This window comes from Ranitomeya imitator, chromosome 7 (assembly GCF_032444005.1).
Source record: "Ranitomeya imitator isolate aRanImi1 chromosome 7, aRanImi1.pri, whole genome shotgun sequence".
Lineage (NCBI taxonomy): Eukaryota > Metazoa > Chordata > Amphibia > Anura > Dendrobatidae > Ranitomeya > Ranitomeya imitator.
Genome location: NC_091288.1, coordinates 192,960,337 through 192,987,720, shown reverse-complemented (window position 1 = coordinate 192,987,720; position 27,384 = coordinate 192,960,337). Strand labels below are relative to the sequence as shown.

General features: G+C 39.4%; 1 protein-coding gene across 1 annotated transcript; it reads right to left on the bottom strand.

The window, feature by feature from the left end:
• Positions 1-1,535: 1,535 nt before the first annotated feature.
• Positions 1,536-19,959, bottom strand: LOC138645182 (cytochrome P450 2K1-like). The gene is made up of 9 exons (XM_069734282.1): positions 19,712-19,959; positions 15,788-15,950; positions 13,555-13,704; positions 11,106-11,266; positions 7,323-7,496; positions 5,596-5,737; positions 4,533-4,720; positions 4,235-4,376; positions 1,536-2,350 (listed from the first exon to the last, which is right to left on the bottom strand). The coding sequence occupies exons 1-9, from the start codon at positions 19,904-19,906 to the stop codon at positions 2,163-2,165; spliced, it is 1,503 nt and encodes a 500-aa protein (XP_069590383.1). The 5' UTR covers positions 19,907-19,959; the 3' UTR covers positions 1,536-2,162.
• Positions 19,960-27,384: the final 7,425 nt, after the last annotated feature.

The window sequence follows — 27,384 nt, the reverse complement described above, 5'->3', positions numbered from 1 at the left end:
ATTTCAAAGTGAGATCTCTAATACTGTATCACGCTAGAAAGAGAAGAAATAATTGTTTGAGTGTGGATGAGGCTTGTATGATAAAGAAGATATGCTCCAAACAATTTCAAACTGAGATCTCCCCTACTGTATCACGCTAGTAACAGAAGAATTTTTTTGTGTGTGGATGAGGCCTGTATACCATAGCCTGCAGGCTACAAACAATTTCACACTGAGATATCCTCTACTGTATCACATTAGTAACAGAAGAAACAATTGTTTGAGTGTGGATGAGGCCTGTATGACAAAGAAGATATGCTCCAAACAATTTCAAAATTAGATCTACCCTACTATATGACATTAGTAACCAAATAAAAAATGTTTTTTCTGTGAATGAGGCCTGTATAACATAGCTTTAAACAGTTTCATAGTGAGATGTACCCTACAGTATGACATTAGTAACAGAATAAATTTTAGTTTTGTGTAGATGAGGCTTGTAGTTTTGTTTACTAAATTGCATGAGCTATGCAGACAGTTGAATTTCACCTCCACTACATAACAAGGTGAGATATGGCATGCTGAATCATGGTAGCAATTGCCCAAAAAAATCTTATTTTCCTGGCCAATAGCTCAAATCACAGAACAATGTCACCACACAAGTAAATGACAAGGTGACATGTGCATTGCTGTATCACATTTAGCAACTGAAAAAATAAAATTCAGAAAGGACTATTCGTGCATGGAGTACAATAGAATCAGTGCACAACACACTTTCATAAAATGTGCCCTACTATCTTTGTCTGTGGACCTCAGTAATGGCACAAAAAAAATCTGCTGGAAGGTCAATTTCACAGCCACACAGGACACAAGCTAACTAAACTATTTGACTTACAAACAGCCATCTATCTAACTAACTAAAATCTATTTCTCAACCAGTCCCAGCATCAGTCTCTGCACTATTACATTGTAAAAATGGTGACTGCACATAAACCCAGACTCATATCGAACAGTGGCCGAGACATATATCCCAGCCCTTTGTAAAAATGGTGCTAAAACAAGATGTCCCCTCTTTATATGGAGAGGAACATGTGATTCAAGCAGCCAATGACACAAGCTATTGTGTTAAGACTTTGTGGATGTTTCCTGTACCCTGATTGGCTCGTCGCAATGTTAACACATAAAGTTAGGGAAAAAAAAGTTTAGAAGCAACGCCGCTCCTCTGAGCTCTGCCAACGCCTTCCCCTCATCAAACACGTGCCTCACGCTCATCATACACTACCATTATTGTAGCCAAAGTGCGCAAAATACTTTAGTGGCAACTCAAATTTTTTTCCCGCACTTTTTACCGAATGTTACCAATTTTTAAAATGTTTCTTGTGTTTACGATCAAGAATCCGAATGTGCCATATTCTTGTCTATTTTATATTTGGTGATCTTTTTCCAACAAATTCGCTCATGTCTAGTCAGGAGGCCTATAGACAGATTAGATGTTTGTCCGGACTTGTCCAATGTTTGTCCGTTCTATTTTCTGTTTCAGACATAAAAGGCACAAGAAGTCAGGAGAAAACAAAAAATATATTGCAAAATAAAAAATTTGCACAGTTACAGCACATTAAAATTTTTATTTGTGCCAGAAAATACCCCTAATCAAAGGAGTCTGGCTGTGTGCATACGTCGCAGATTTGGTGAGTTTTTCCTCATTTTTTTCTGTGTAAATTTCTGGCAAAACCTGATGCCAGCAAAGTGAATGAAAAACTTGAAGTGTCATGCACACGAGTATTTTTGACTTGCAGATTTGGTGCAGAAAATAATCTGTAGCATGTCAATTCTATGTGAGTTTTTCACCATTGACTTCACTAAAAACGCAGGTCAAAAAGGTACCCAAAAAGCAGCAAATACGTGCGTTTTTGCACCTGCATTTTTTTCTGCCAAGAGATGCAGACATGGTGCAGAAATTTAACTCAACGTGTGCACATAGCCTAGCAGCGCTTACTAAAACTGAAAAAGATTTCTTTAGTTTAAAAGTCGATTAAAATAATTGGAGATTACTGCTTCATTTACTCCACAGCTTTCAAATGAAAAGATTTGAAAATTATATAAAAAAAAATAGAAAATTAAATATATTAAAATATAATCAAACAATAAACATCAGTCTCTGTGTTTTCTCTGTTTTTCACCCCAAACTAATAGTTTGGCTTTGCACAGGTCATGTATAGTGTGGGCGCTAATGTGAATCCAATGCCAGGCTTGAGACTGAGGTCTTCTCTGGAAACTCCTGGAGGCGGATAGAAAGTAAATGCTTGAAGAAGTCCAGTGAAAAATAGGAAAAGTTCCATCTTGGCCAAGGCCTCCCCAGCACAAGCTCTTTTTCCTGTAGAAATTGGATAAGTGAGTTACCAATGTCATATTGAAAGTAGATTTTGACTCTAACACGTGTAGTAATTAAATAAATTGGATATAATGCATACTTTCCAACTGTCTCTAAATGACTATGAGTCTCATGGAAAAAAAGGAGACCTACAGAAAGTTACAAAAGTTTCCTAGAACCCCCTGGAATGCATCGTTGACTGAATGGTTTTTGTTCGTTGCTCCAGTATGTTTTGTATCCAGTCCAAGCCCCAGCTTACATAGAAAAGTACAATATTACTCCATCCTCCACAAGGATGCCAATTGAGGGGGCAGTTCTACTGTAGGAAAGAGATGAGAAGTTCAACTTTGCTCCCTTGCATTGCTCCAGATATGTCTATGCTATTAAGAAATGAATGCTGATCTTCATAAGTCTAAGTACCTGGCATATAATTATATTTTAACTAAAGGTTCCAACTCTTCAATGCACACATAGTTGGGGGATCTCATTGAAACAACTCTGTCTTGGTCAGTGTATTTTGTCAAAAGACCAGAGAAGCAAACTGAATTCTTGCCCCAGGTGAAGGAAAACACAGTGAAGACTTTGGGACATGTACTCACTGTGTTGAGGTTATATTTGACACAGAACTTTCCTTTATTCCCTGTATCCAATCACTCGCTCATGTTACCTTCATCTTAAAAGCATTTCCAAAATCTAACCTTTTCTCACTTTTGAAACTGCAAAAACACTTACTGTCGCTCTTATTTATTCTCGTCTGGACTACAGCAACTCTTTACTGATCTCCCTCTTACCAAACTTTCTACTCTTCAATCCATCTAAATGCGGCAGCCAGGGTTATATTTCTATCCAGCCGCTTCACCGATGTGCCAGCCATTGCACTGGTTGCCCATTCACTACAAAATACAATATAAACTTATCTCTCTCACCCACAAAGCTCGCCACAGTTTTGCACCACCCTATATCTCATTTCTATCACCCTACCAGTGCTCTCCATTCTGCACCTGATCTAAAACTAGTATCCTCTATAATCCGAACCTTCGACCTCAGTCTTCAAAACTTCTCTCGTGCTGTGCCAGTTTTCTGGAATGCACTACCGCCAGATGATCCGGCTAATACCTAACCCTCATGTTTTTAAGCGTGCTTTAAAAACACATCTCTTTAGACAGGCCTATCACCTCAACTCACTAATCTAACTCTCCCCTGTTCCCTCCTTCTAAATGTTAATCATAATCTTCTCCTTCCTATTCATCTGTCTCCACATCCTCTGTGCACTGAAGAGCAAACAGCAGCTTCACATAGACAGATCCACCCTGACCACTGGATAATGCAGCTTTATATAAAAACCCTTATTTATTATAATGATGGCTGGGTTGTACATAACAAGCACATTCTACCTATTGTGTCCCCCCATTTCTTTATAGATTGTAAGCTTGGGAGCAGTTTGCCTCTCCACATTTATGGAGCATCAAACCCTCAGTGACCAGATGTTAAAGCATAGTGGATGGGATTTCTAGAAATCCCATGTTCAATATGCATGTTTGTGCACCTGCGGATCACCCGTGAACACTGACATGTGACCCGTCTTTCAAAACCCAGCAGGTCACTTTCTCTTGCGGAGACGCTAGTCTCTGGAACAGAAATGAAATCAATAGTATTATTATTGCTCTAGCCTATAATGCAAAAAAATTATAAAGTGCTCATGCATATTCTGAGCGTCTTAATAAGACCATAGTACATTTTTTACTTTTTGGAGGAAACAATATGAGATTTAGAAAACATATAAATTATTTCTTGTTAAAAAATTGTCATTTTGTTAGGTAGTGTTTTGTCAGTTCAGTGACATGTAAAATGATTTGATTTTTCATCTTAATGCTCCTCATTACTTACCTGCTGAGAATGGCATAAATGCATCATGTCGGACAAATTTCCCATTTTCATCCAAGAAGTGATTAGGATTGAAATCATAGGGAGTTTTCCATTGAGTTTTGTCATAGAGAACTGATGTCAGGAATGGAATAACCTCTGTACCCTGTGAGCAATAAATCACAAAATATATATTTTTATTATATACATTTAAAAATATAAGATTATTTGGATGGCTGTGGACCCCATAGCAGTCCCTTTTACAAATAGGTAAGTGCATACAGTATTTGAGCATAACAACATTTTTTTTTACAAAACTCACTTTTGGGATCAGGTAACCTCGCAAATACACATCAGTTGGAGTTGAGTGTGACACGTTCAATGGAAGAATATTGCCAATCCTTTGTGTTTCATGTATTACTGCATCAGTATAAGGCATTTTCTTCCGATCTTCAACTGTCGGCAGCTGTCCAGGTTTAATATGTGTTTTAATTTCCTCCTGTACCTTTCCTATAAAGCAAAAGAAAACATATTTTATTACATTTTGTACTTGCACAACAATACCAATGCATTTAATATATTATAGATTTTTGTGATGATTTGTATGAACAGTAAGTCAGTGCCAGGGTGTGACACTCACTATGTACTGACCGGTGACTGAAGCCGCGCCAGCTGCACCACTATGACTGAAAGCCAGAGGATGCTGAGAGGAGTAATGTTAATTTCCTCTCAGTAGCCGAGCTTTCAGTGCAGCGGCCGGGCAGCTTTGGAATGGTATTAACCTGAAGATTAATCCTATATCTGCTGGTTAATAGGGATTGGGAACATGAGAGGTTATCTTTAAATGGAGTGGAAATCAAGCATGGGCACTGTCCCTCCAATCATTCTCTATTGGACTGCTAGAGATTACATCAAGAATTCACGGTATACTAGTTCACGTAGCAAAGTTCTAAAGCTTGAAGAAACAAAAATGTGGATTTTTATTGGCTATGAAAAAAGGTATTTTAGGAGAAATCTAAATGTCACACTCCACCAAAAATCGCATGTCCCCTCTGTCTAGGGTGGGTGGCAGCATTATTCTAAAGCATTAGAAAATATAAAACATGCAATAAATGCAAAAAATATATACTAGAATTACCTCAACTTAATTGTTAATTTGCATATACAATTATAGCAAAATTGCATTTACAATTTGACTTCTATAGGGGAGGTCATCAAAAAGATGTTCATTGTACAGGTATATGGAATATGATACAAAAGTGAATAGATAACAGAAAATCTGGGTAAAGTGGTAGCCTTCAGAAAAAGGTGATTTGGTGGTCTTTGGAGAGTGTAGTTGTTCACCTACAGTCTTATATAACTTTTAAAAATATATCAAGAATTACTTTGAATTTCCGGATACTTCATCATCAATAAAATTCCCCAGCGGATTGTTGTAGATGTAGTTTCAGTTCCAGCACCGAAGAGATCCAGGACGGAACCAAGTAGATTAACTTCATTAAAATATGTGTGAGCTTTCGTTGTTTCCTAAAATGACATAACACGAATATTCCCCTTGTTATCACCTGTCAGTACTTTGATTTACAACTCAATCATCCAGTCTGGTACAGGGGCGTGCTGAGCTGTTTGTGTGCTGTTTGACAGCTTGACTGTCCAGTCTGAGACTGGGAGGTGTTGGCTGTCTCCAGGTGTTCATTATCAAAAGGGGATGGCCAGTCTATCTAACTGGGCTGTTACTCCTAGACCGCTGCCAGACGTACATTCAGCTCAGTGTGATTTGTCTCTCTGTGACTTGAGTTCTGCTTGTAGATCTTTCGTTGCCTGACCTCGGACCTTGTTCTGTCTTTTACTTCTGTTTATGATGTACCTTTCTGGGTTTTGACCTTGGATTCCTTGATTACCCTGTATCATGGCTTGGAAGAGAGAAGTGACTCAGCGTCACAGGAAACTTGTGATGACATTCAATCATGCAATGTTTAACAACTAAGTGCATCAGTATGGAAGATACATCAGCATGCTCCTGCATAAGCATTGGTCAGAGGATATGTAACCAACAAGCTCTGTGCCTCAATACTGTATGTAGCTACCAAGATTGCAGCCTCATTTGAAACAGAGGAAAAAGGTGACATAGCATAAACTGTAGAAAAGTCAGTCAGTTCTATTACCCTGCAGAGGAAGAATCCATGAGGTCAACCCAAAAGGGAAGGGCAAAGATCAGGTAATTTTACCTGGGTTTTTAAAGAAGCGATGACTCATTAGTAGTGTTGAGCGATACCTTCCGATATTCAAAGGTATCGGTATCAGATGGTATCGGCCGATATCCAAAAAGTATCGGATCTTGCCGACACCGATACCCGATACCAATGCAAGTCAATGGGACACAAATATCGGAAGGTATCCTGGATGGTTCCCAGGGTCTGAAGGAGAGGAAACTCTCCTTCAGGCCCTGGGATCCATATTCATGTAAAAAATAAAGAATAAAAATAAACAATATGGATATACTCACCCCTCCGAAGGACCCTGGATGCCACCGCTGCGAGCGTCTGTCTCCGTCCCTAAGAATGCAGTGAGTGAAGGACCTTCGATGACGTCGCGGTCACCGCTCACCTGACCGCTCACCTGACCGCTCACCTGACCGCGACATCATCGAAGGTCCTTCACTCTCTGCAATAGATCTATTGCCTCCCTATTCTACCCTGTAGCGCATTATGAATTGGGACATTGACCTCACACACACTTTTTAATACTTCCAAGACAGTTTTGATTGGTAGAACTTATGTTGCCTAAACCTTTGGTACATCTTAAAGTCCAAAAAAGCTGTAGTTTAGTATTGTGTTCTTCCTCCTGAACAACCCTACCAGTGCCCCAGAGATCGGTGCTTCTAATCTCAGCACAAGACCTTCTGTACTGACTGAATATGATTGTGTTGTTGGTATAAATAGTTCAGCATTTACCATCTCACTTTTACTTTTGGCCACTTGGTCACACGTCGCCTAAAACCAACCGTGACGAAGTAGATAGTAAAACCCTCAGATGTTCTCAGAATAATTGATATCACATCCTTTTGATCTCATAAGTGAAAATTAAGGTAACATATGCACCATTAACGCACCTGTTCCTGCTTCAGAAGATATGCATCGATGTATCCTGTGACGTCATTTGCATCTAAATCCAATCGTCGATTCGTCGAACATTGGGAAATAAAACTCCTCAGATCTTCATTGTTCTGCTTTACTTTCTTATGTAGGCCAAGGAGTGATCCGAGGAAGGGATAAAAATTATACAGCTGTGGAAATCAACAATTCCTCTTTAGATTTTCTTGCAGCAAAAAGTACAGACCAGATCAATAACGGTGTATATTGGTAGCAGCTCGGCCAGTCAGTGGCGCTCCACCCTACATCACTAGGAGGCTAGGTTAGAATCTGGCCAAGTGTAACCTCTGAGTTTGGCCCCTTCAGTTTTTTTTTCTACATAACTTTTATCAGTATAGTGGTTCCAATTTGTATCCATTTTTGGTCCGTGTGAATTTTTTTTTTTACCATTGTAGATTGTAAGCTCTCACGAGCAGGGTCATACTATTTTGCTTTAATTATTGTATTGTTAATGTTATTACTTATGACTGTTGTGTTTGAAACTGTTAAACTGTAAAGCACTGTGGAATATGTTGGCGCTATATAAATAAAGATTATTATTATTATTACTACCATTCATGTGTGTCATCCATATTTCAATGAACACATGCGGAATCACCACGCGTACAACAGGGGGCGGCGCTTTGGGCGGAGCGGGGTGTCTGCTGCGTCCAAAGAGCAGGGAATCCTGAAAGTGGAGACATAGACTAACTGATTAAAAGCTCTACATTCCTACCTAGTAACATATCTGTGTAATATAAGGTGCTCTGTAGCATATATCACTAAAAGTAATACAAAGATCTTTATCCAGTGACATGAAATATGAAGAACAGCTATGAGACGATACCTCATATTCATTATATAAAGAAGAGTATACACAACTCACAGAAAGTTAGGAATATTTGGCTTTCAGGTGAAATATATGAAAACTGTAAAAAGTTCACACTACAGTGACTGTATCCTCTCTTTTGCTCCTTCCCCTGCTCAGTAGCTGTGGTATGATTAGACCTTGTTCCTGTACGGTCAGACACAGCCATTACACAGTACACAGCAGGGGCACATTTGTAAGATTATCTCAGCACAGGAACATTTTTTTTTAAACATCCAATTGTGAAAATTATTATTATTCCAAGATCTATTGATTAAGAAGTACTTTGTTCATGGGAAACCACCTTTACCCCTTAACGAACCAGAGGTATTTTGGGGATTGCATTTTCATTTTTTTTCTCCCCTTCTTCCCAGAGCCATAAGTTTTTTATTTTTTGGTTAAAATAGCCATGTGAGGACTTGCATTTTGTGCAACGAGTTGTACATTTGAACAACACCATTAGTTTTACCATGTTGTGTTCCAAGTGCGGCGAATTTGCCGAAAAGTACAATCCCACACTAGTTTTTCGTTTTGTTTTTTTATTAGGTTCACTAAATGCTAAAACTGACTTGCTATTATTATTCTCCAGGTCATTATAAGTACATAGACACCAAACATGTCTAGGTTCTGATATATATCTAGAGTTTTATCTAAGTGGTGAGAAAAAATGTCAAACTTTGTTAAAATAAAATGTGCCATTTTCGTATACCCATAGCATAGGGCTATTCTGAATGCGGTCATTCTAAATATGTGTATGTTTGATTTTTTTTTATTGCTTTGAATAGGGCGAAAGCGGGGTGATTTGAACTTTTATTTTTTTATAATTTTAAAAACATCTTTTTTTCACTTTTGGTATTCTTCAATAGTCTCCATAGGAGACTAGAAGCTGCCATAACCCAATCGGTCCTGCTACATGCAGGCGATGTTCAGATCACCGGTATGTAGCAGAATACCTCACTTGCTATGAGAGCCAACTACCGGGCGGTGGTGATGGCGAACTCAGTCGAGGGGTTCAAGAGAGGCCTGGATGTCTTTCTGGAGCAGAACAATATTGTATCATACAATTATTAGGTTCTGTACAAGGACGTAGATCTGGGGATTTATTATGATGAAATATAGGCTGTAAAGGCACAGATAATTGGCCTCGGGGAGACCAAAACATCCAACACCGCGGAGACACCATCACGTGTTTCTCAACGCAGTGATTCCAGAACACTGCCCCCATCCCTTATGGGAAATATGCAGATGCATGTAAAGAAGCTGCGGAGACACCATCACGTGTTTCTCGACGCAAGCAGTGAAGAGCCAGGCCTTTCCCCGGGAAGGAACAACCACGGGAAGGGCAGCATCCTATGAAGGAAAACCACCTATGCCAAGCATGGTGTTGTGAATTCTGTGGTCAAGCTCCCTCCTGTGGTCATGAGTGGTACTTCGGCTGGTTCTGTCTATGAGCTTCCTCTGGTGGATGTGAGTGGGGCTGCGGCTTCTGAGTTTCCTTCCTCAGGTGACGAGGTTAAGTCGTTAGGTGCTGCTCTATTTAACTCCACCTAGTTCTTTGTTCCTGGCCTCCAGTCAATGTTCCAGTATTGGTCTTGCTTTCTCCTGGATCATTCTTGTGGCCTGTCTGCCCTGCATAAGCTAAGTTTTGCTTGTGTTACTTTTGTTTGCTATATTTTCTGTCCAGCTTGCTATATTGGTTTTTCTTGCTTGCTGGAAGCTCTGAGACGCAGAGGGAGCACCTCCGTACCGTTAGTCGGTGCGGAGGGTCTTTTTGCCCCTCTGCGTGGTTGTTTGTAGGTTTTTGTGCCGACCGCAAAGCTATCTTTCATATCCTCGGTCTATTCAGTAAGTCGGGCCTCACTTTGCTAAAATCTATTTCATCTCTGTGTTTGTATTTTCATCTTAACTCACAGTCATTATATGTGGGGGGCTGCCTTTTCCTTTGGGGAATTTCTCTGAGGCAAGGTAGGCTTATTTTTCTATCTTCAGGGCTAGCTAGTTTCTCAGGCTGTGCCGAGTTGCATAGGGAGCGTTAGGCGCAATCCACGGCTACCTCTAGTGTGGTATGATAGGATTAAGGATTGTGGTCAGCAGAGTTCCCACGTCTCAGAGCTCGTCCTATGTTAGTAACTATCAGGTCACTTTGTGTGCTCTTAACCACTAGGTCCATTGTGGTTCTGAATCACCTGATCATAACAGCATGGTATCCATCCACAGACAGCTGTTTCGGGGTTTTTGCCCCTCATCAGTGTGGAGTAGGAATCTGGCTATTAGGAGCAGTGCCTAGTAAAAAGGCTATAAAGGCACAGGTGATTGGCCTTGGGGAGACCAAAACATATAAATATAGGCTGAACTGGATGGACAAATGTCTTTTTTTGGCCTTACTAATTATGTTACTATGTTACTATGTTATAGCAATCTGGAGTGACAACCATATAGGTCTCCGATTGTTAGTCAGAGGTGGATCGTAATAAATCTATAGAAGATCGCAATCAGTATTCTCTGGACCCCATAGGGCAGAGCAGTCGGTTCCCCTAAATTCTCTATTATGTTCATCCTATACCCACCATATTTGGGTAGCGTCTGAGAAGGACTGTTCTGCTCCAGTACAGTAAACTATTGAATTAGAGAGAGGAGAAGCAGAATACTAATCGGATATCGTACATGAATTGTAAGGACTCATTTAGCGAACAAAGATTGTACATCATCATCTATTATACAGGACACTTTTATTTTATTAATTAAGCAACAGGAGGGTATTGGGTGAGAATCAAGTGATGAGTTCTCACCCAACGAGCTCTTGATTGCGCTACAATTAGTTCTAAAGGTTAACATGAAACTATTCTTCTGGGAATTCACTAAAAAGGTTAGACATAGGATCTGAAGGTTTTCTTACCAGCGCTTTGGGTGTACCGGTCAGTTTGGCATTGTCATCTAACATTTTGATTAGTTTTTCAAACGTTGGGTCATCATACTCAAACCTTTTCCCATAGATAATAGAGCAGATTACGTTGGAAACTGCACTGTTTATCAACAAGTGATTATTGAATGGTTTGCCTAGAGGAATAAAAAAATCAAAACAATAAAATAAATGATCAATAAAAAAACTAAAGAACATAAAAAATTACTCAATCTAAAAGGGCATTTGTAACCCCAAGGTAAAACTACCTTCAGTATCACTGAAAATACCAAGTGATATTTGAAGCAAACCCACAACCTGAATAACAATTGAAATCCTAATGATATGTTTAGATGCTGCAGATGTTACCCACGTGCAGAAAAAGTGATGCAAATATAGAGCAAAAACTTCACTCTTTGTGACCTACCCTCTACTATACAGTGGGGCAAAAAAGTATTTAGTCAGTCAGCAATAGTGCAAGTTCCACCACTTAAAAAGATGAGAGGCGTCTGTAATTTACATCATAGGTAGACCTCAACTATGGGAGACAAACTGAGAAAAAAAAATCCAGAAAATCACATTGTCTGTTTTTTTTTATCATTTTTTTTGCATATTATGGTGGAAAAAAAGTATTTGGTCAGAAACAAACAATCAAGATTTCTGGCTCTCACAGACCTGTAACTTCTTCTTTAAGAGTCTACTCTTTCCTCCACTCATTACCTGTAGTAATGGCACCTGTTTAAACTTGTTATCAGTATAAAAAGACACCTGTGCACACCCTCAAACAGTCTGACTCCAAACTCCACTATGGTGAAGACCAAAGAGCTGTCAAAGGACACCAGAAACAAAATTGTAGCCCTGCACCAGGCTGGGAAGACTGAATCTGCAATAGCCAACCAGCTTGGAGTGAAGAAATCAACAGTGGGAGCAATAATTAGAAAATGGAAGACATACAAGACCACTGATAATCTCCCTCGATCTGGGGCTCCACGTAAAATCCCACCCCGTGGGATCAGAATGATCACAAGAACGGTGAGCAAAAATCCCAGAACCACGAGGGGGGACCTAGTGAATGAACTGCAGAGAGCTGGGACCAATGTAACAAGGCCTACCATAAGTAACACACTACGCCACCATGGACTCAGATCCTGCAGTGCCAGACGTGTCCCACTGCTTAAGCCAGTACATGTCCGGGCCCGTCTGAAGCTTGCTAGAGAGCATTTGGATGATCCAGAGGAGTTTTGGGAGAATGTCCTATGGTCTGATGAAACCAAACTGGAACTGTTTGGTAGAAACACAACTTGTTGTGTTTGGAGGAAAAAGAATACTGAGTTGCATCCATCAAACACCATACCTACTGTAAAGCATGGTGGTGGAAACATCATGCTTTGGGGCTGTTTCTCTGCAAAGGGGCCAGGACGACTGATCAGGGTACATGAAAGAATGAATGGGGCCGTGTATCGTGAGATTTTGAGTGCAAACCTCCTTCCATCAGCAAGGGCATTGAAGATGAAACGTGGCTGGGTCTTTCAACATGACAATGATCCAAAGCACACCGCCAGGGCAACGAAGGAGTGGCTTCGTAAGAAGCATTTCAAGGTCCTGGAGTGGCCTAGCCAGTCTCCAGATCTCAACCCTATAGAAAACCTTTGGAGGGAGTTGAAAGTCCGTGTTGCCAAGCGAAAAGCCAAAAACATCACTGCTCTAGAGGAGATCTGCATGGAGGAATGGGCCAACATACCAACAACAGTGTGTGGCAACCTTGTGAAGACTTACAGAAAACGTTTGACCTCTGTCATTGCCAACAAAGGATATATTACAAAGTATTGAGATGAAATTTTGTTTCTGACCAAATACTTATTTTCCACCATAATATGCAAATACAATGTTAAAAAAACAGACAATGTGATTTTCTGGATTTTTTTTTCCTCAGTTTGTCTCCCATAGTTGAGGTCTACCTATGATGTAAATTACAGACGCCTCTCATCTTTTTAAGTGGTGGAACTTGCACTATTGCTGACTGACTAAATACTTTTTTGCCCCACTGTATGTGAATTTGAGTCTGAATAACACTGTGGTTTAACTGTGTTGCGAATTGACAATGGCTCAGTGGTTAGCACTTGCAGCGCTGAGGTCCTGGGTTCAAATCCCACCAAGGACAACATCTGCAAGGAGTTTATATGTTCTCTCCGTGTTTGCGTGGGTTTCCTCCAGGTTCTCCGGTTTCTTCTCACATTCCAAAGACATACTGATAGGGATTCTAGATTGTGAGCCTCAATGGAGACAGTGCCAATAATGTTTGTAAAGCGCTATGGAATTAACGGCGCTACACAAATGAGTAAAATAAATAAAATAAATACATTCTGTAGACTGGGTTGGAGAAAGCGATAGAAAAGAGGTTAGAGTATATAAAAGCTATGCCATAAATGTGAATGATGTATCTTACCATTGTGAGATTTAAAACTTTCTATAAGGGGCATTAATTCATCTTGAATTCTGGCTTCCACGCTTTTCTTCCCCATTCCAAAGTCTCGAAGTGTTGATAGCGTGAACCTCCTCAGGGATTTCCATTGTTCTCCATTGGAAAATATTAGACCTAAAATATACCGTATTTTTCAGATTATAAGACGCATTTTTTCCACCAAATTTTTGGGAAAAATGGGGGTTCGTCTTATAATGCGGATATACCCTACCAGCCGCGGGGGATCAGGGTCCCAGGGTTGGAGGAGGCAAGAGTGGAGCGTTGCTGCTAGCTGGGATGAGGGGGTGTTCAGATGTGCAGTGTTGCCATGGGTGTTCGGCGCTGGCCGTGTTCGGAGCTGCGGTAGCTCTGCCGACATTTTGTGAAAGCCCGGAGACCCTGCAATTTCATGATTTCCTATGTGGTCGACTGCGGGAAAATGGCTGCCAGTGGCAACGCATGCGCAGATGGAAATCTCTGCACCAAAATCTCGGGAGATGAGATCTTAGTGCCGCCGCCAGCAGACATTTTCCCGGAGACTACCACATAGGGAACTATGAAACTGTCGGGGCTCTGGGCTTTCACAAGATGTCACACCCGCAGTGCTGAACACCTGCAGTGCCAAACACCCGCAGCACTGAACACCCACAGTGGCATGCAGCACCGCACATCCGAACACCCCTCATCCCAGCCTGCGGCCTGCAACAATGCCCCCCTCTTGCCTCCTCCAGCAGCGACCCTGGGACCCCACTTCACCGCTGCCACCGCCCCCGGTAAGCAATAAGACGCATGGATTATAAGAAGCACCACCTTTTTATTAAAAAAAAAATTCATATTTTCTCCTCAAAATTTGGGGTGCTTCTTACAATCCGGTGTATCTTATAATCCGCAAAATACGATAGTTAAATATGAAACACTTTGGCAAGTATTAATTAATCATACTGAATAAAAAGCAGCCTTATCATCTAAACTGTCCAACAAGTAGTTTCTTTAAAAAGTTGAAGAAGTTGAATTCTGTGATTTAAAAATTGAATTTATGAATAAAACCCACAAACAAGAAAATGCATGTAAATTGACAACTGAGGATGTTATACACAATAATAATTCTACTAATAACAAGAAAGAAAAAAAGAAAAAATGATGCAAAAGTAAGAGAAAAGAAGAAGAGAAGAAACAGAAAAGAAAAAGATGATGGTTGGAGAAAAGATGGAAAAAGTGAGGACAAAAAAGAAAAAATGAAAAATAAGGAAAAAAACAGGAAAGTAAGAAAGATAGAATTAAGAAAATAATAATAAAGCTGAAAAAGAAAGTTGAAGAAGAAGATAACGGACGAGGAAGAAAAAGAAGAAAAGTGGAATGAAGCTGATAATAGTAAGGATGGAGAAGAAAACCGCAAAAGAAGAATAATTAAGATAATGATTATTATAATGATGATGATGATGATGAAGGAAATTAAATTAAGCCAGGAAGGAGATAAGGTGAACATAAGATAAAAAATGAAGAGAATGATGAAGTAGATGAATAATTAAATAAAGAAAAAAAAAAAAGGAAGATGAAATCAAAGAAAAGAACAAAATGGAAGAGGAAGAAGACTGAACATGATGATGAAGAACATGAATGAGAAGAAGGAAACGGAAAAAGAATAATGTATAGAAGTAGAAGGAGATGAAGGAAAAGGTAGATAAAAGCTGAAAACAGGACTGCTGGTTACTTCCTAGGAATAACCTGAGCGCTTTCCTGCCTTCCCTTTTTCTTTTGTGTCTTTCTTGCTCATGTTCACACTTGACTGGTAATAAACGTTCAATTGTTTGTTCCCCTGGATTTGTTCAATAAATATCAGCAGCTTCATTTTAATGTATAGTATTTTGTATAAAATTCACAGAAAAAGTTTAAAAAATAAATGAATAGGCGAAAGGGAAGTAAAAAGTTGTTGATGATGACGGTAAAGTAGGAATAAGAAGAATGCAGAATTATAGACATTAGCCATTATGACTTTCCCTTTCATTATGCAACCTCTAAGAATTGGCATAAGTGTTTAAAGTGTTCTTCAATTCAAAAATGTTTTCTTATAAATGACATTTAGTGAGGTTTGCAGTGAATCTTCAATTAGCAGAATCAGCTATAGTTAATGGACTTTAAAATATTCTGCTCCCCTAACAGGTCACCATTGTGGAATTTACGATTTGTAGACTGCACAATATTATAGTTCTATAAATACCATGTCCTTTGAAGGCAACTTCGAAGATTGGAGAAACTGCCCGTTCTCCAAAATCCTCAGCTCGTGTAACAAGTGCTTCTTTCACAATCTTATATCCAGCAAGTATCACCATTTTTTTGGGTCCAAAATGTAAAGTAAATATTTCGCCATACTTCTCAGAAAGCTGTAAAATATCATATTTTTTTGTCATATAAAACAATAATTTGAATAGTACTACTTTAAAGACAAAAAATTGTATTTTCAAACCACAATGTCACTCAAACAGAGCAAATAAAGATTAACTTCCAACAAGACACAGTTGTTGTTGAGACCATGAAGCTGGGGAAATATGCAAAAATCTTGACATGATCAAGTTATGTTGCCTTAAACTCAGAGAAGAAAAGGCCTAAAGACCTGATAGGAACAGCTGAAAAAAGAAGCATGACCGGAGAGAGTTGGAAACAGGTAGTGTATGAAGGATCTAAGCCAACTGGAGTGATGACCTGAACTAAAGATGGAACCTGGACTTAGAAGCTCAGTGGTGACCTTGGAAGATTGACTGCATCAGTCTGCCTGCCTTGAAATGGCCACAGCTACTGAGACAAGTGGGGAGTCTTGGCCTGGATGCTAAGTGGTACTATAGTTAGAGACAGTGAGAGGAACTGTGGCTGGATGTGAGTTGTGACCAAAGAGACAATGTGTGTCTCTAGAAGCATTTGCACCCTGCATAGGTAAGATAGTGCAAGGCATGCTGTAATGGTTGCCTGCAACCCCTGAGTAGTCCGCCTGTGATTGTAAGTGATCTGATGTTAGAGTGAAAAAGAACTTTCCTGTTACTCTACAACCACTAAGCTCTCTGCCTCAATTTCAAAGTGTAACCACCAAGCTTAGCGCCTCAATTCCTGTCCTGAACACTAAATGGTACTGTAACCTAAGACAGTTTGTGGAGATATGGCGGGAGGTGAGTTGTCACCTGAACTGGGAGTCTATGACTTGGTATAGTGGTGAAAAAATTGTGACCTGCATTAGGAGAACTAAGCAAACAGACAGTGTGTGTCTCTAGAGGAAGATGCTTGAATAAAATTTATACAGTATTCCCATTACTTTACAAGGTCTGACTAGTCAAAAGAATTCACCACTTCCATTAAAATATAACCTTTGGTTTGTGGCTTGAATATCCAATATTCTGCCAAGTGAACAGGACTGGATGGGTCAAACAAAGCACTCTCAATAGCCGTATTGTGTTATGAATTTAGCTCGTGCTCTCAGGAACTGTAAGTGCTACACTGGCACTTACCCTGCAATGTCCTTAATCTTTAAGGACAAAGACGCCCACAACTGCTTGCCGACTTACATATTTATTCATTAATAAGGGCCAAACCACACTTCATTGAGGAGATTTCAAAAGCGTATCTGATGAAACTCAGTTTAGCAGTTTATGATTAATTAATTAACTCATTCCTTGATTTTTGAGCTTAGAACAATTTCTTTGGAACTCAGTTGCGGTCATAACTATAAACAGGAATCCTGACAATTAACTATTTAAAGAGTTACAAAATCTTTATGCATTTCTTTATATTTTGTAGACACTTTACGGTGGGAGTCCGGATCCTGTCTCCCGAGACCCCCGCCAATCGTTCAAAATACGGCAGAGAAGTGTGCAGTGCGGGAGGCACAGTACTCCGTTCTGTGTGCTCACTCAGACGAGAGCTTTCCATTCCTGCTTCCCTCTCTGCACACTTCTTGGCCACTTTTTCAGTGACTTTTGAGCGCTTCATTTCTGTAACCACCCACCAATCTCCAGGCACGAAAAGTGCCTGCAAAATATATAAAATGCATAAAAGTTTAGTTCTTCTTCAATATTTTCGTATGTCCACATATTTTGCCCTTTCTCATATATTAACCATTAAAATGTACCTTGCATAGCCTCTAATAACATATAACCGCTCAGAAAGCTGAACTTTAATGCCTTGACATTAGCAGAAGACATGCCACCTGTGCAGAAGGCAGGGACCTGCAACCAATGAAGACCTCCACCATCTATACAAATTATATTTGCCACAGCTTCTAGAAACTGACAAAAATTAAATATAGCAGTCCTTTTTCCCAGCCAGACAATAATAAAAGTGAATATAAAATCCAAGAAAATGTGTTGTCAATAAGATCAGATAAAGGAAAATGTGACTGCTAAAGAAATTGAATGGCAAACCATTCGGAACACTAAGAAGAACAAAAAAAAAAAAACCCAAATATTGGATATCAAGGAAATATAATTAAAAATGGTATAAATATATAGTAAACCAAAACATACTAAGATGATACAATAAAAAATGCCTTTATTATATGTTATTTGGCAAACAGTAGCACTGATATAACGTGCCTGTACTCGGAAAGCAAATACAGCAATAGATTAAAAATACATATGTATTATCATACAACTGAAAAAAAAAACAAACAAACAAAAAAAAAAATATATATATATATGTATATATATATATATATATATATATATATATATAGCAGCAGGGTGGACAAAAAAAGGAATAAAAATTGGAGTATAAAATCATACAACAAAGTTTCTATAGCCATCAGAAGAAAACGGGCTATGCTGTGCACAATAATCTATCCAAGAATATATGTATTAATATAATATATGTATGTGCAAAGAACACCAAAAATATTTACTAAATATGCTAAAAAAAAGTGCATTGTGCAAAACATTGTATCTATGATATAATATAAAGATCAAAGTATGATGACAATATAGTTAAAGAAATTTGCAAAAAGCACATCTCCAATGCATACATTCACTGCGCACACAAAAGTTTTATATAGGATTAAAAGATGGTATGTACCTTTAAAGACCGCCTCTCCAAGTACAGCGCACCCCACAATTGAACTGAGCAGATTTGGCTTTTCTGATCCATGGTGATCAACTCTTAACCTCACAGAAAGTCCAACAGCAATGCCCAACTTTACTAATGCTCATGTGCTTCAATGGACAAAAATCTCCACATCCATTGAAATATTTGGTAAAAAATACTCCCCAGGATGTTGGAAACTGTTATAGCACCAGGAGAGACAATAAATCCCATAATATAATATTGGCCCAAGTTTACAAATGAAATGATAAATGCCCTTGTAAATGGTATTGGAGTTACAATTGGCCATATAGTAAATGCTGTGGTATTTTCATTAATCCATTTTTTCTTCTTCTAATGTTTCAATAAAGGAACGAGGCACTAACTTAGTAAATTAACACAGTGTGTAAATATTTTTCCCAGCAATCTGTGCTCCTGAAGGATGATGATGGAACGTGATATTCTGATTCAAGGATGATTTTTATTTCAAACTAAAATACAACCGGTTTCGACTTCTTGGAGTCTTCCTCCGGTGTAATGTCATGCACCCAAAAAGGTGAGTGGATTCACACTGAGTATGCACCATCGGAAACTAACTGCTACACTCAGAAGTCTGCGCTTCCCATTTCTCACCCTATAATCCCCTCTTGTTTTATATATAAATTAACGCAGTGAAATCCATGATAGCAGAACATGGTTGCATATATCTCCAGCACCATGACAAGTCTACGACTCTTAAAGAGGTACTTGATTTGAACAATCCCTATATTAGATGGTCCCTTGACAATAGTTTCACCATAAAGTGTCTACCTGCCCCAGTTGAAGGGATCAGCTGTTATTCCAGGGAAATTTGACAGTATTCAATCTCTCTCCCTCACCTCCATAGATGAAATGAAGAGTGACACAGTGACCATTCACATCAATGATTTGTGTGTAATGCAGTAAAGAATATGACCTCCAGACCTTTATTGCCCACCATGAATCTTTTCACACCTGTCTCATTCAGCAACCACCCCCAATTCCTTTGCCCCCAGCTGAATACTGTTGCACCCTCCTTGACTATACAGTAAGTACAGTATCCTACCTGCATCAGAGATTCGTGGGGCTTTTCCAGGTCCAGCAGGTTGAGATTTCCAATGACCGGCAGAGGCATAGGACCAGGGGGCATCTTTGCTGTGCTCTTCTTAGTTCCATTTATCCAATAGATGAATAATGCAATGAAAATTGAAAAGTATACCAACACATCGGCTCTAGCCAAAAAGTAGGCAATAAAAGCCATAGCGAAGTACTGGTAAGAGTCAGTTCTGAGTGTGCTGCTGCCCTTATATTTATACACTTGGGCTTATTTTTCTTACATGTGTTAATATTTACTAGGGCACAAATAACCAATAATAAACTGATTGGTCCATTGCCAGTTACCTTCGTCAGACAATCTTGGCATAGGTTGCACAATCTTGTCTTTACTTACATAACATTATACATTTCATCCAAATAAATGTTGGCCAAATGTATGATAAAGTGATGTGTCCAGTGGGATAAAGGAATATGATTTGCAGCTTTTTTATTATCTTATCTGTTTTGCAGCTGTACCAGTGCCATGGGGTAAAGTTCACATACTAACGTTTGGGGACACGGATGAATTTATTTGCAGTAATAGCAGGATTAACTTTCTATCTATTGTGCTGGAGTCTTATGCATTAGATTTAGTATATTAAAGGTTTTAATAAATTCCCAATGTAATCAGCTGAACAGAATATTTGGGCCTAAGATTGAAAAGATTTTCCAGTTTTAGAGATGTCTGACCATTACATCTATGGGAGCCTAGACGTTGCATCTCCAACAGTGGTCTACATTGAAGAAAGGGAACCTCATCGAAAAAATTGTGCCAGATTCTGCCACGTAGGACATGACCTACGATATAAGGCCAGTATTAGTAGATGTTTCCTCCTCGCCTACAGTAATATCTGTATTGTCTTTCATTCAGGAGGACCAATGCAGCGGCGCTGTAAAGAAATTGAAAACCTTTTTCTGCCTTCCATCATGGGTTGCGGCTGTTCAGCAGTGATGAGATTAGATCTTCATTGGGGAAAATTTCGAGCAAGACATTGTGCTGCATTTATCTTGCAATAACGCAAGATGAATGCAGCACACTAAAAAAGACACCATCGCCTAGTCTGCCCAATCTGCGACTGGGGTGCAAATAGCCATTACAGATCCATGACATGCTCTGCGGCGTCCTCCTTCATTAGCTGAAAAATGGCGCTGAAAGCGTCATACGAAACGTGACTTTGGCGCGAAGATTGCCAACCTCATGGACGATCCCACACTAGGATCGGGTTGGGTTTCACGAAACCCGACTTTGCCAAAAGTCGGCGATTTTTGAATTTGTTCGATCCGTTTCGCTCAACCCTAGTCATTACAGATCCATGACTTGTTCATTTTGATGAAAGTTAAGTGGTCTACACTTTCAGGGGGCAGTCTGATCTGCTTAGAGGATAATCACTTCAAAATTACTGGAAGAGAAACATTATCTTGGAGGATCTACATTTGTATTATCATATTTGCATATGGACTGATCACACAAAAAATATATTTTTTTTCTTTCTTTTTGTTTATTTTTTATGTTTTTATTTTGTTCTGTTTTTGATTGAGTATAAGTGCACTACATTGGTATTATCTATATATATCTTATAATGAGTGACTTTATAAGCAAAGGTCTACTCAGTGTTATACACAAGCTGTGGTCACTTGGTTGTGCTGGGGCACGTTTTAAATGTTCACGTTTTGTCTAGTTGTATACTCTTCAACTGTGTGGGGGTAATTTACCCTATTTTGATACACTATGAAACAATATCAAATCCCCGCGAAAAGACTCATACCCCAAATTCATACTTTTTCCATTCTTATGCAAAGTGATGCTTCATATCAATATACCTCTACCCTTTTATTATTAACCTCTTTGAAGACTCTGTAACATAATAATTATCCTTCTAAATGGTGCTCCGTCATATTTGGTGTATTTTTGTGTAAATAGGAACCTTTTACTTTGGTATATTTGGAATCGCGAATAGCGCATACTCCTAATGGAGAGATTGAGGACAGTGAGTCGGAACACTGACTTCCGACCAACCCTTGACTAGCGCATGCGCACGTTACCCCTGTCTCCCTGTGTTAACGCGACCCTGATTCATGATATTTCCGGGCAAATGACCTCCCGTGCATGCGCACTGGCAAAGACAGGACTCCAATTTAGCACATGGTCCGGACCTGACCTGACTGCCGCACAGCTGGTATGACTCTCATGGATATTAATGATTATTTATTAAATATATAAGGATGATATGCAACATTCTCTGCTACTTACCTTGAGGAAGACACATTCTTGTGTCGATACACTTGGGTCCATGTACCCACATAACTAGATTGCTTGCCTTAAGGAATGACCAACTGACTGAAATAGGGTTAAATATGTATGAGCTGACCATTGATTCATGTTTACGTACATCCTTCTTAGAAAAATCTTTAAGGAGATATAAACATTTAATGTTTGGATTATATTGTACTTTACTATTAATCATGGATACCTTTTAATAACAGTGGCATCAGTATATGTATACATGGTGTTTGGATATGGTATATACTACATCTCATTTTTTTATAGGACTATTTATAATATTCCTTTTGATGATCTATAGCTGGCAATTTATTATTTTTGTATTATTGGTTTGGGGGTCTATGAGTATTCGACTCTGTATTATGGATCAATTTCTCAGTGTTACATCCATTTGGGATTTTTAAGTGTTTTTAAATGAATTGTATGTTGCTTTTCAATAAAATTTGTAATTTTTATGGTGATCCTTTGTTGTCTACATATTCTTTTCTTTGCGGTTCATGTTCTACATATGCAGTAGGTGATCCCAATAAGTCATATTTGATAGATGGCGCCCGCATATATATTTCATAAGTCTGTTGTTGAGGCTGACTTTTCATAAGTCAGTCTTTCTAGTGGTGGCACATCTGCATTATTGTAATATTGCCATTATGGATTTGGAAGCCAGGGAGGCGTGTTGGCAGGATCAGGTTGAGGACATTTTTGGACAGAATGGTACCATTGTATTGTCAGGTGCAACGAGTCATGATGGGTTTCAGAAGCGACCCACGGAGATTACTAATTTGCACAAAACTTTAACAAAAACATGATGGAACATTAAAAGTTTAGAAGGGTACAAGAAATTGAATTTTTATACCTCGAGGACTGAGGGTTCAAATTTTCCCTGCATGGGAGGTCGATAGTGACTTTAGAGATACATGGAAAAAAGGTCTACATAAATGTTCATGCATAATTATAGATATGTTGATAGAACATGATCAATTAGTTCTAAGCCATGTAAAAAACGACATTAGAGACAGGGAGAGTAAACTTGACCTTTATAACAGAAAAGAACAGATAAACCCCTTTAAGGAACGTCTGAAAATTACTATTGACCGTTTTGAGAAAGAAATAATTCGAGGTAAAAAACATATGTTCCAAAGAAATAAGACGGAGTATGACAACCAAAAAGCCTTCAGATGGACACATCATGGAAATAAGCAGACTAGCAATGCTAAACAATCGGATAAAAGGAGAGAGGGAAATACAGAGAAAATAGACCCAGTTTCTAGGAATGTTTTTTCAACATACACAAACGATCATGAAAGCAGCACAGATGGGAGAGAAGAAAACCCAATAAATCACAAAAAGAGATCAAGATACTTCAGGGAATGGTCACCAAGTTTCAAACGGGAGACACGCTTCAGGAACCAGAAACGGAGGAACTGAACCTGGTAGAAGGACAGAGGCCTGATAGGGGTGAGTTAAGAATTATTAATTTATCAACATATGCTTTATCAATGACTGATCTTGCACTACTATCTAAGGGTTTATCATTCTCACCAACCAATGTGATAAATTTATTTGAATTAACGAAAGATTTGTATCTTTTCTGTAGGGGTTAACGTTCAAATAATTATATCAGCAACCTTCGCTTATAGACAATTTACCTGAAAACGACAGACAAGTACTCCGGGATCTATTAGACCTTTTGGAATAAAATGAAACCAGAAAAGGAAAGAGAAAATTCACAGGAAGGTTACCATCACAAGCATCCTCCCCCATTTAATTTGATCCTAGCTGTACAAATATTTTTGATAAAGCAAGTAGAGATATACAGAATTTAAAGATTGATAAAAATTGGCAGAGTAATCTCACAAGAGAGGAGCAAGTAGCCCTCTCTAAATTGAAGAATACATAAATCTTTCAAAAAAAATAAAAAAAATTAAATAAGGGAGGTGGACAAAGGGGGGGCCAAAGGACATGAATTTCTCAGAAGCCAGATGACAATTAAATAATACATATTATTATCAAGCTTTACCTTCTGCTCCAACAATAGTTTTTAATTCTCAGTTAGATAAATTATTATCTAAGGCCTCTGTACATGGGATCATTAATAAAAAATAATTGGATTTTCTAATTACAAATCATCCCATAGTGCCATATGGCACCGAAGGTACATAAATCAATGACATGACCCCCGGATAGACATATTGTTTCAGGAATCGGGTGCATATATGAAAAGCCATGTATTTATTTGGTGGATTGTTTTTCCAGCTAATAGTTCTTACATTGGATTTTTACATACGTGATTCGTCACACTTGATACAAGAATTGGATGGTTTGGTGCTACCTGAGGATACCATTTTAGTCACATTGGACGTTGAGACCCTATACATGAATATCAGTCATGATCTAGGTATTTCAGCAGTTTATTATTTTTCGGATAAATGTACCACTGCAGATAAAGGTCATGACTCCTTTATTCTCGATTTGCTTAAACTGGTTCTTGAAAAAAACTATTTTGTATTTGATTGAGTATTTTACAAACAAATTTCTGGAACTGCAATGGGGTCTAGCTGCGCACCCTCCTATGTCAACCTTTTTATGGGGTGGTGGGAGGATACTTATGTGCGCAGGATTACAACATTTCAGTCCTATGTCATGAAATGGAATCGATTTATCGATGATCTCATCATCCTTTGGACAGGCAATATGGAACAACTGAATACCTTTGTTGAGGAGTTGAACAGCTGGAATATCATTTTAACTTCACATTTCTCTACCAGATCTGTGAATTTCTTGGATCTTAAAATTGCTGTACAGGAGAACAGGATTAGTTGCCTTGGATCATTAACACATTCCCCCGTGGAGTTATAGGCTGATCTCTCACCTTCCTCATAATCATGGATAGCCCACAAGGTGAGATTTTGCATGTGCCCCAGATCGATGTCGATTGACGGTCATTTTATATTTCTTCGATTTTCTTACTCTTGCACCAACAGTTGTCTCCTTCTCACCTAGCGTCTTACTTATGGTTTTGTAGCCCATTTCAGCTTTTTGCATGTCTATGATCATGTCCCTGACATCTTTAGAAAGCTCTTGTCTTGCCCATGTTGTAGAGGTTAGGGTCTGACTGATTATTTGAGTCTGTGGACAGGAGTCTTTTATAAAGGTGACTATGTAAGACAGCTGTCTTTAACCCCTTCATGACCTTGGGATTTTTCGTTTTTCCGTGTTCGTTTTTCACTCCCCTCCTTCCCAGAGCCATAACTTTTTTATTTTTCCGTCAATTTGGCCATGTGAGGGCTTATTTTTTGCGGGACGAGTTGTACTTTTGAATGACATCATTAGTTTTAGCATGTCGTGTACTAGAAAACGGGAAAAAAATTCCAAGTGCGGTGAAATTGCAAAAAAAGTGCAATCCCACACTTGTTTTTTGTTTGGCTTTATTGCTAGGTTCATTAAATGCTAAAACTGACCTGCCATTATGATTCTCCAGGTCAGTTCGAGTTCATAGACACCTAACATGACTAGGTTATTTTTTATCTAAGTGGTGAAAAAAAATTCCAAACTTTGCTAAAAAAAAAAAATTCCGCCATTTTCCGATACTCGTAGCGTCTCCATTTTTCGTGATCTGGGGTCGGTTGAGGGCTTATTTTTTGCGTGCCGAGCTGGCGTTTTTAATGATAGCATTTTGGTGCAGATACGTTCTTTTGATCACCCATTATTGCATTTTAATGCAATGTCGCGGCGACCTAAAAAACGTAATTCTGGCGTTTCAAATTTTTTTCTCGCTACGCCGTTTAGCGATCAGGTTAATGCTTTTTTTAAATTGATAGATCGGGCGATTCTGAGCGCGGCGATACCAAATATGTGTAGATTTGATTTTTTTTTATTGATTTATTTTGATTGGGGCAAAAGGGGGGTGATTTAAACTTTTATATTTTTTTTATGTTTTTCACATTTTTTTTAATTTTTTTTTAACTTTTGCCAAGCTTCAATAGCCTCCGTGGGAGGCTAGAAGCAGGCACAACGCGATCGGCTCTGCTACATAGCAGCAATCTGCTGATCGCTGCTATGTAGCAGAAATGGAGGTGTGCTGTGAGCGCCGACCACAGGGTGGTGCTCACAGCCACCGGTCATCAGTAACAATAGAGGTCTCTAGGACCTCTATGGTCACCATCCTGACGCATCGCCGACCCCCGATCATGTGACGGGGGTCGGCGATGATGTCATTTCCGGCCGCCCGGCCGGAAGCGGTAGTTAAATGCCGCTGTCTGCGTTTGACAGCGGCATTTAACTAGTTAATAGGTGCGGGCAGATCGCGATTCTGCCCGCGCCTATTACGGGCACATGTCAGCTGTTCAAAACAGCTGACATGTCCCGGCTTTGATGCGGGCTCACCGCGGAGCCCTGCATCAAAGCATGGGATCTGACCTCGGACGTACTATCCCGTCCGAGGTCAGATAGGGGTTAATGCAAGTAAGAAGTTGATTAGGAGCTTCTAACTGGTTTGTAGGAGCCAGAACTCTTAATGGTTGGTAGGGGATCAAAAACTTATTTCTCCCTGCAAAAGGCAAATAAATTTATATAATTTATACAATGTGATTTTCTGGATTTTATTTTGAAATTCTATCTCTCAATGTTAAAATTAACCTACCCTTAAATTATAGACTGTTTGTTAAGAGTCGAGTTCCCGCCGCTGCACGGGGGAAATCTCGAACCATGTCTGCTGCGGTCTCCCATTCTGCATCGGCTGCAGTGGAGCCTGCTCAGCAGAGACGTCGGTCCCAGCGTCTCACTGAATCTGATACTATGCAAAGGGTTACTGCTGCCTCTCCAGGCTTTACTATTGTACCCTGCACTGGTCTGCGGCGAGCAGGCTTTTCTGGGACTAAGTCCTGCTTTGCACTCACTGAGCATGCCCAGGGCAAGATCTCTCAGTGGAGATCAAGGGTCACATGCTCAGGTACTGCAGCAACTTCCATTGGTCCTCCAGGAAGGCCCTGTACCTGATCAAGTTCTGTGGCAGCCTTCCATTGGTCCTTCTTGGATGGTCCTGTAGGTGCTACAGCAATAAAGGGTTCTAATGACCGCACAGCCATGCGCTAGTGTCAATTTATGTATGAGCTCAGCGCCAGTGTGGTCATGTTTTGTATGCAGTCAGGGACCCAGCTGAAATAAGCCCCTAGAATGCTGGCACCTCCGGCGAGGAGTTTTGTGTGTGTGCATTCAGGGACCCGGCTGAAATAAGCCCCTTTAATGCTGGCACCTCCGGCGAGGAGTTTCATGTTTGCATTTGACTGCATGACCACCATCTGCTCTACTAAGTAGCTGTGTGCCTCTGTGAGCCAAACAGGGCATAGCTTTATATTTGCTAACAG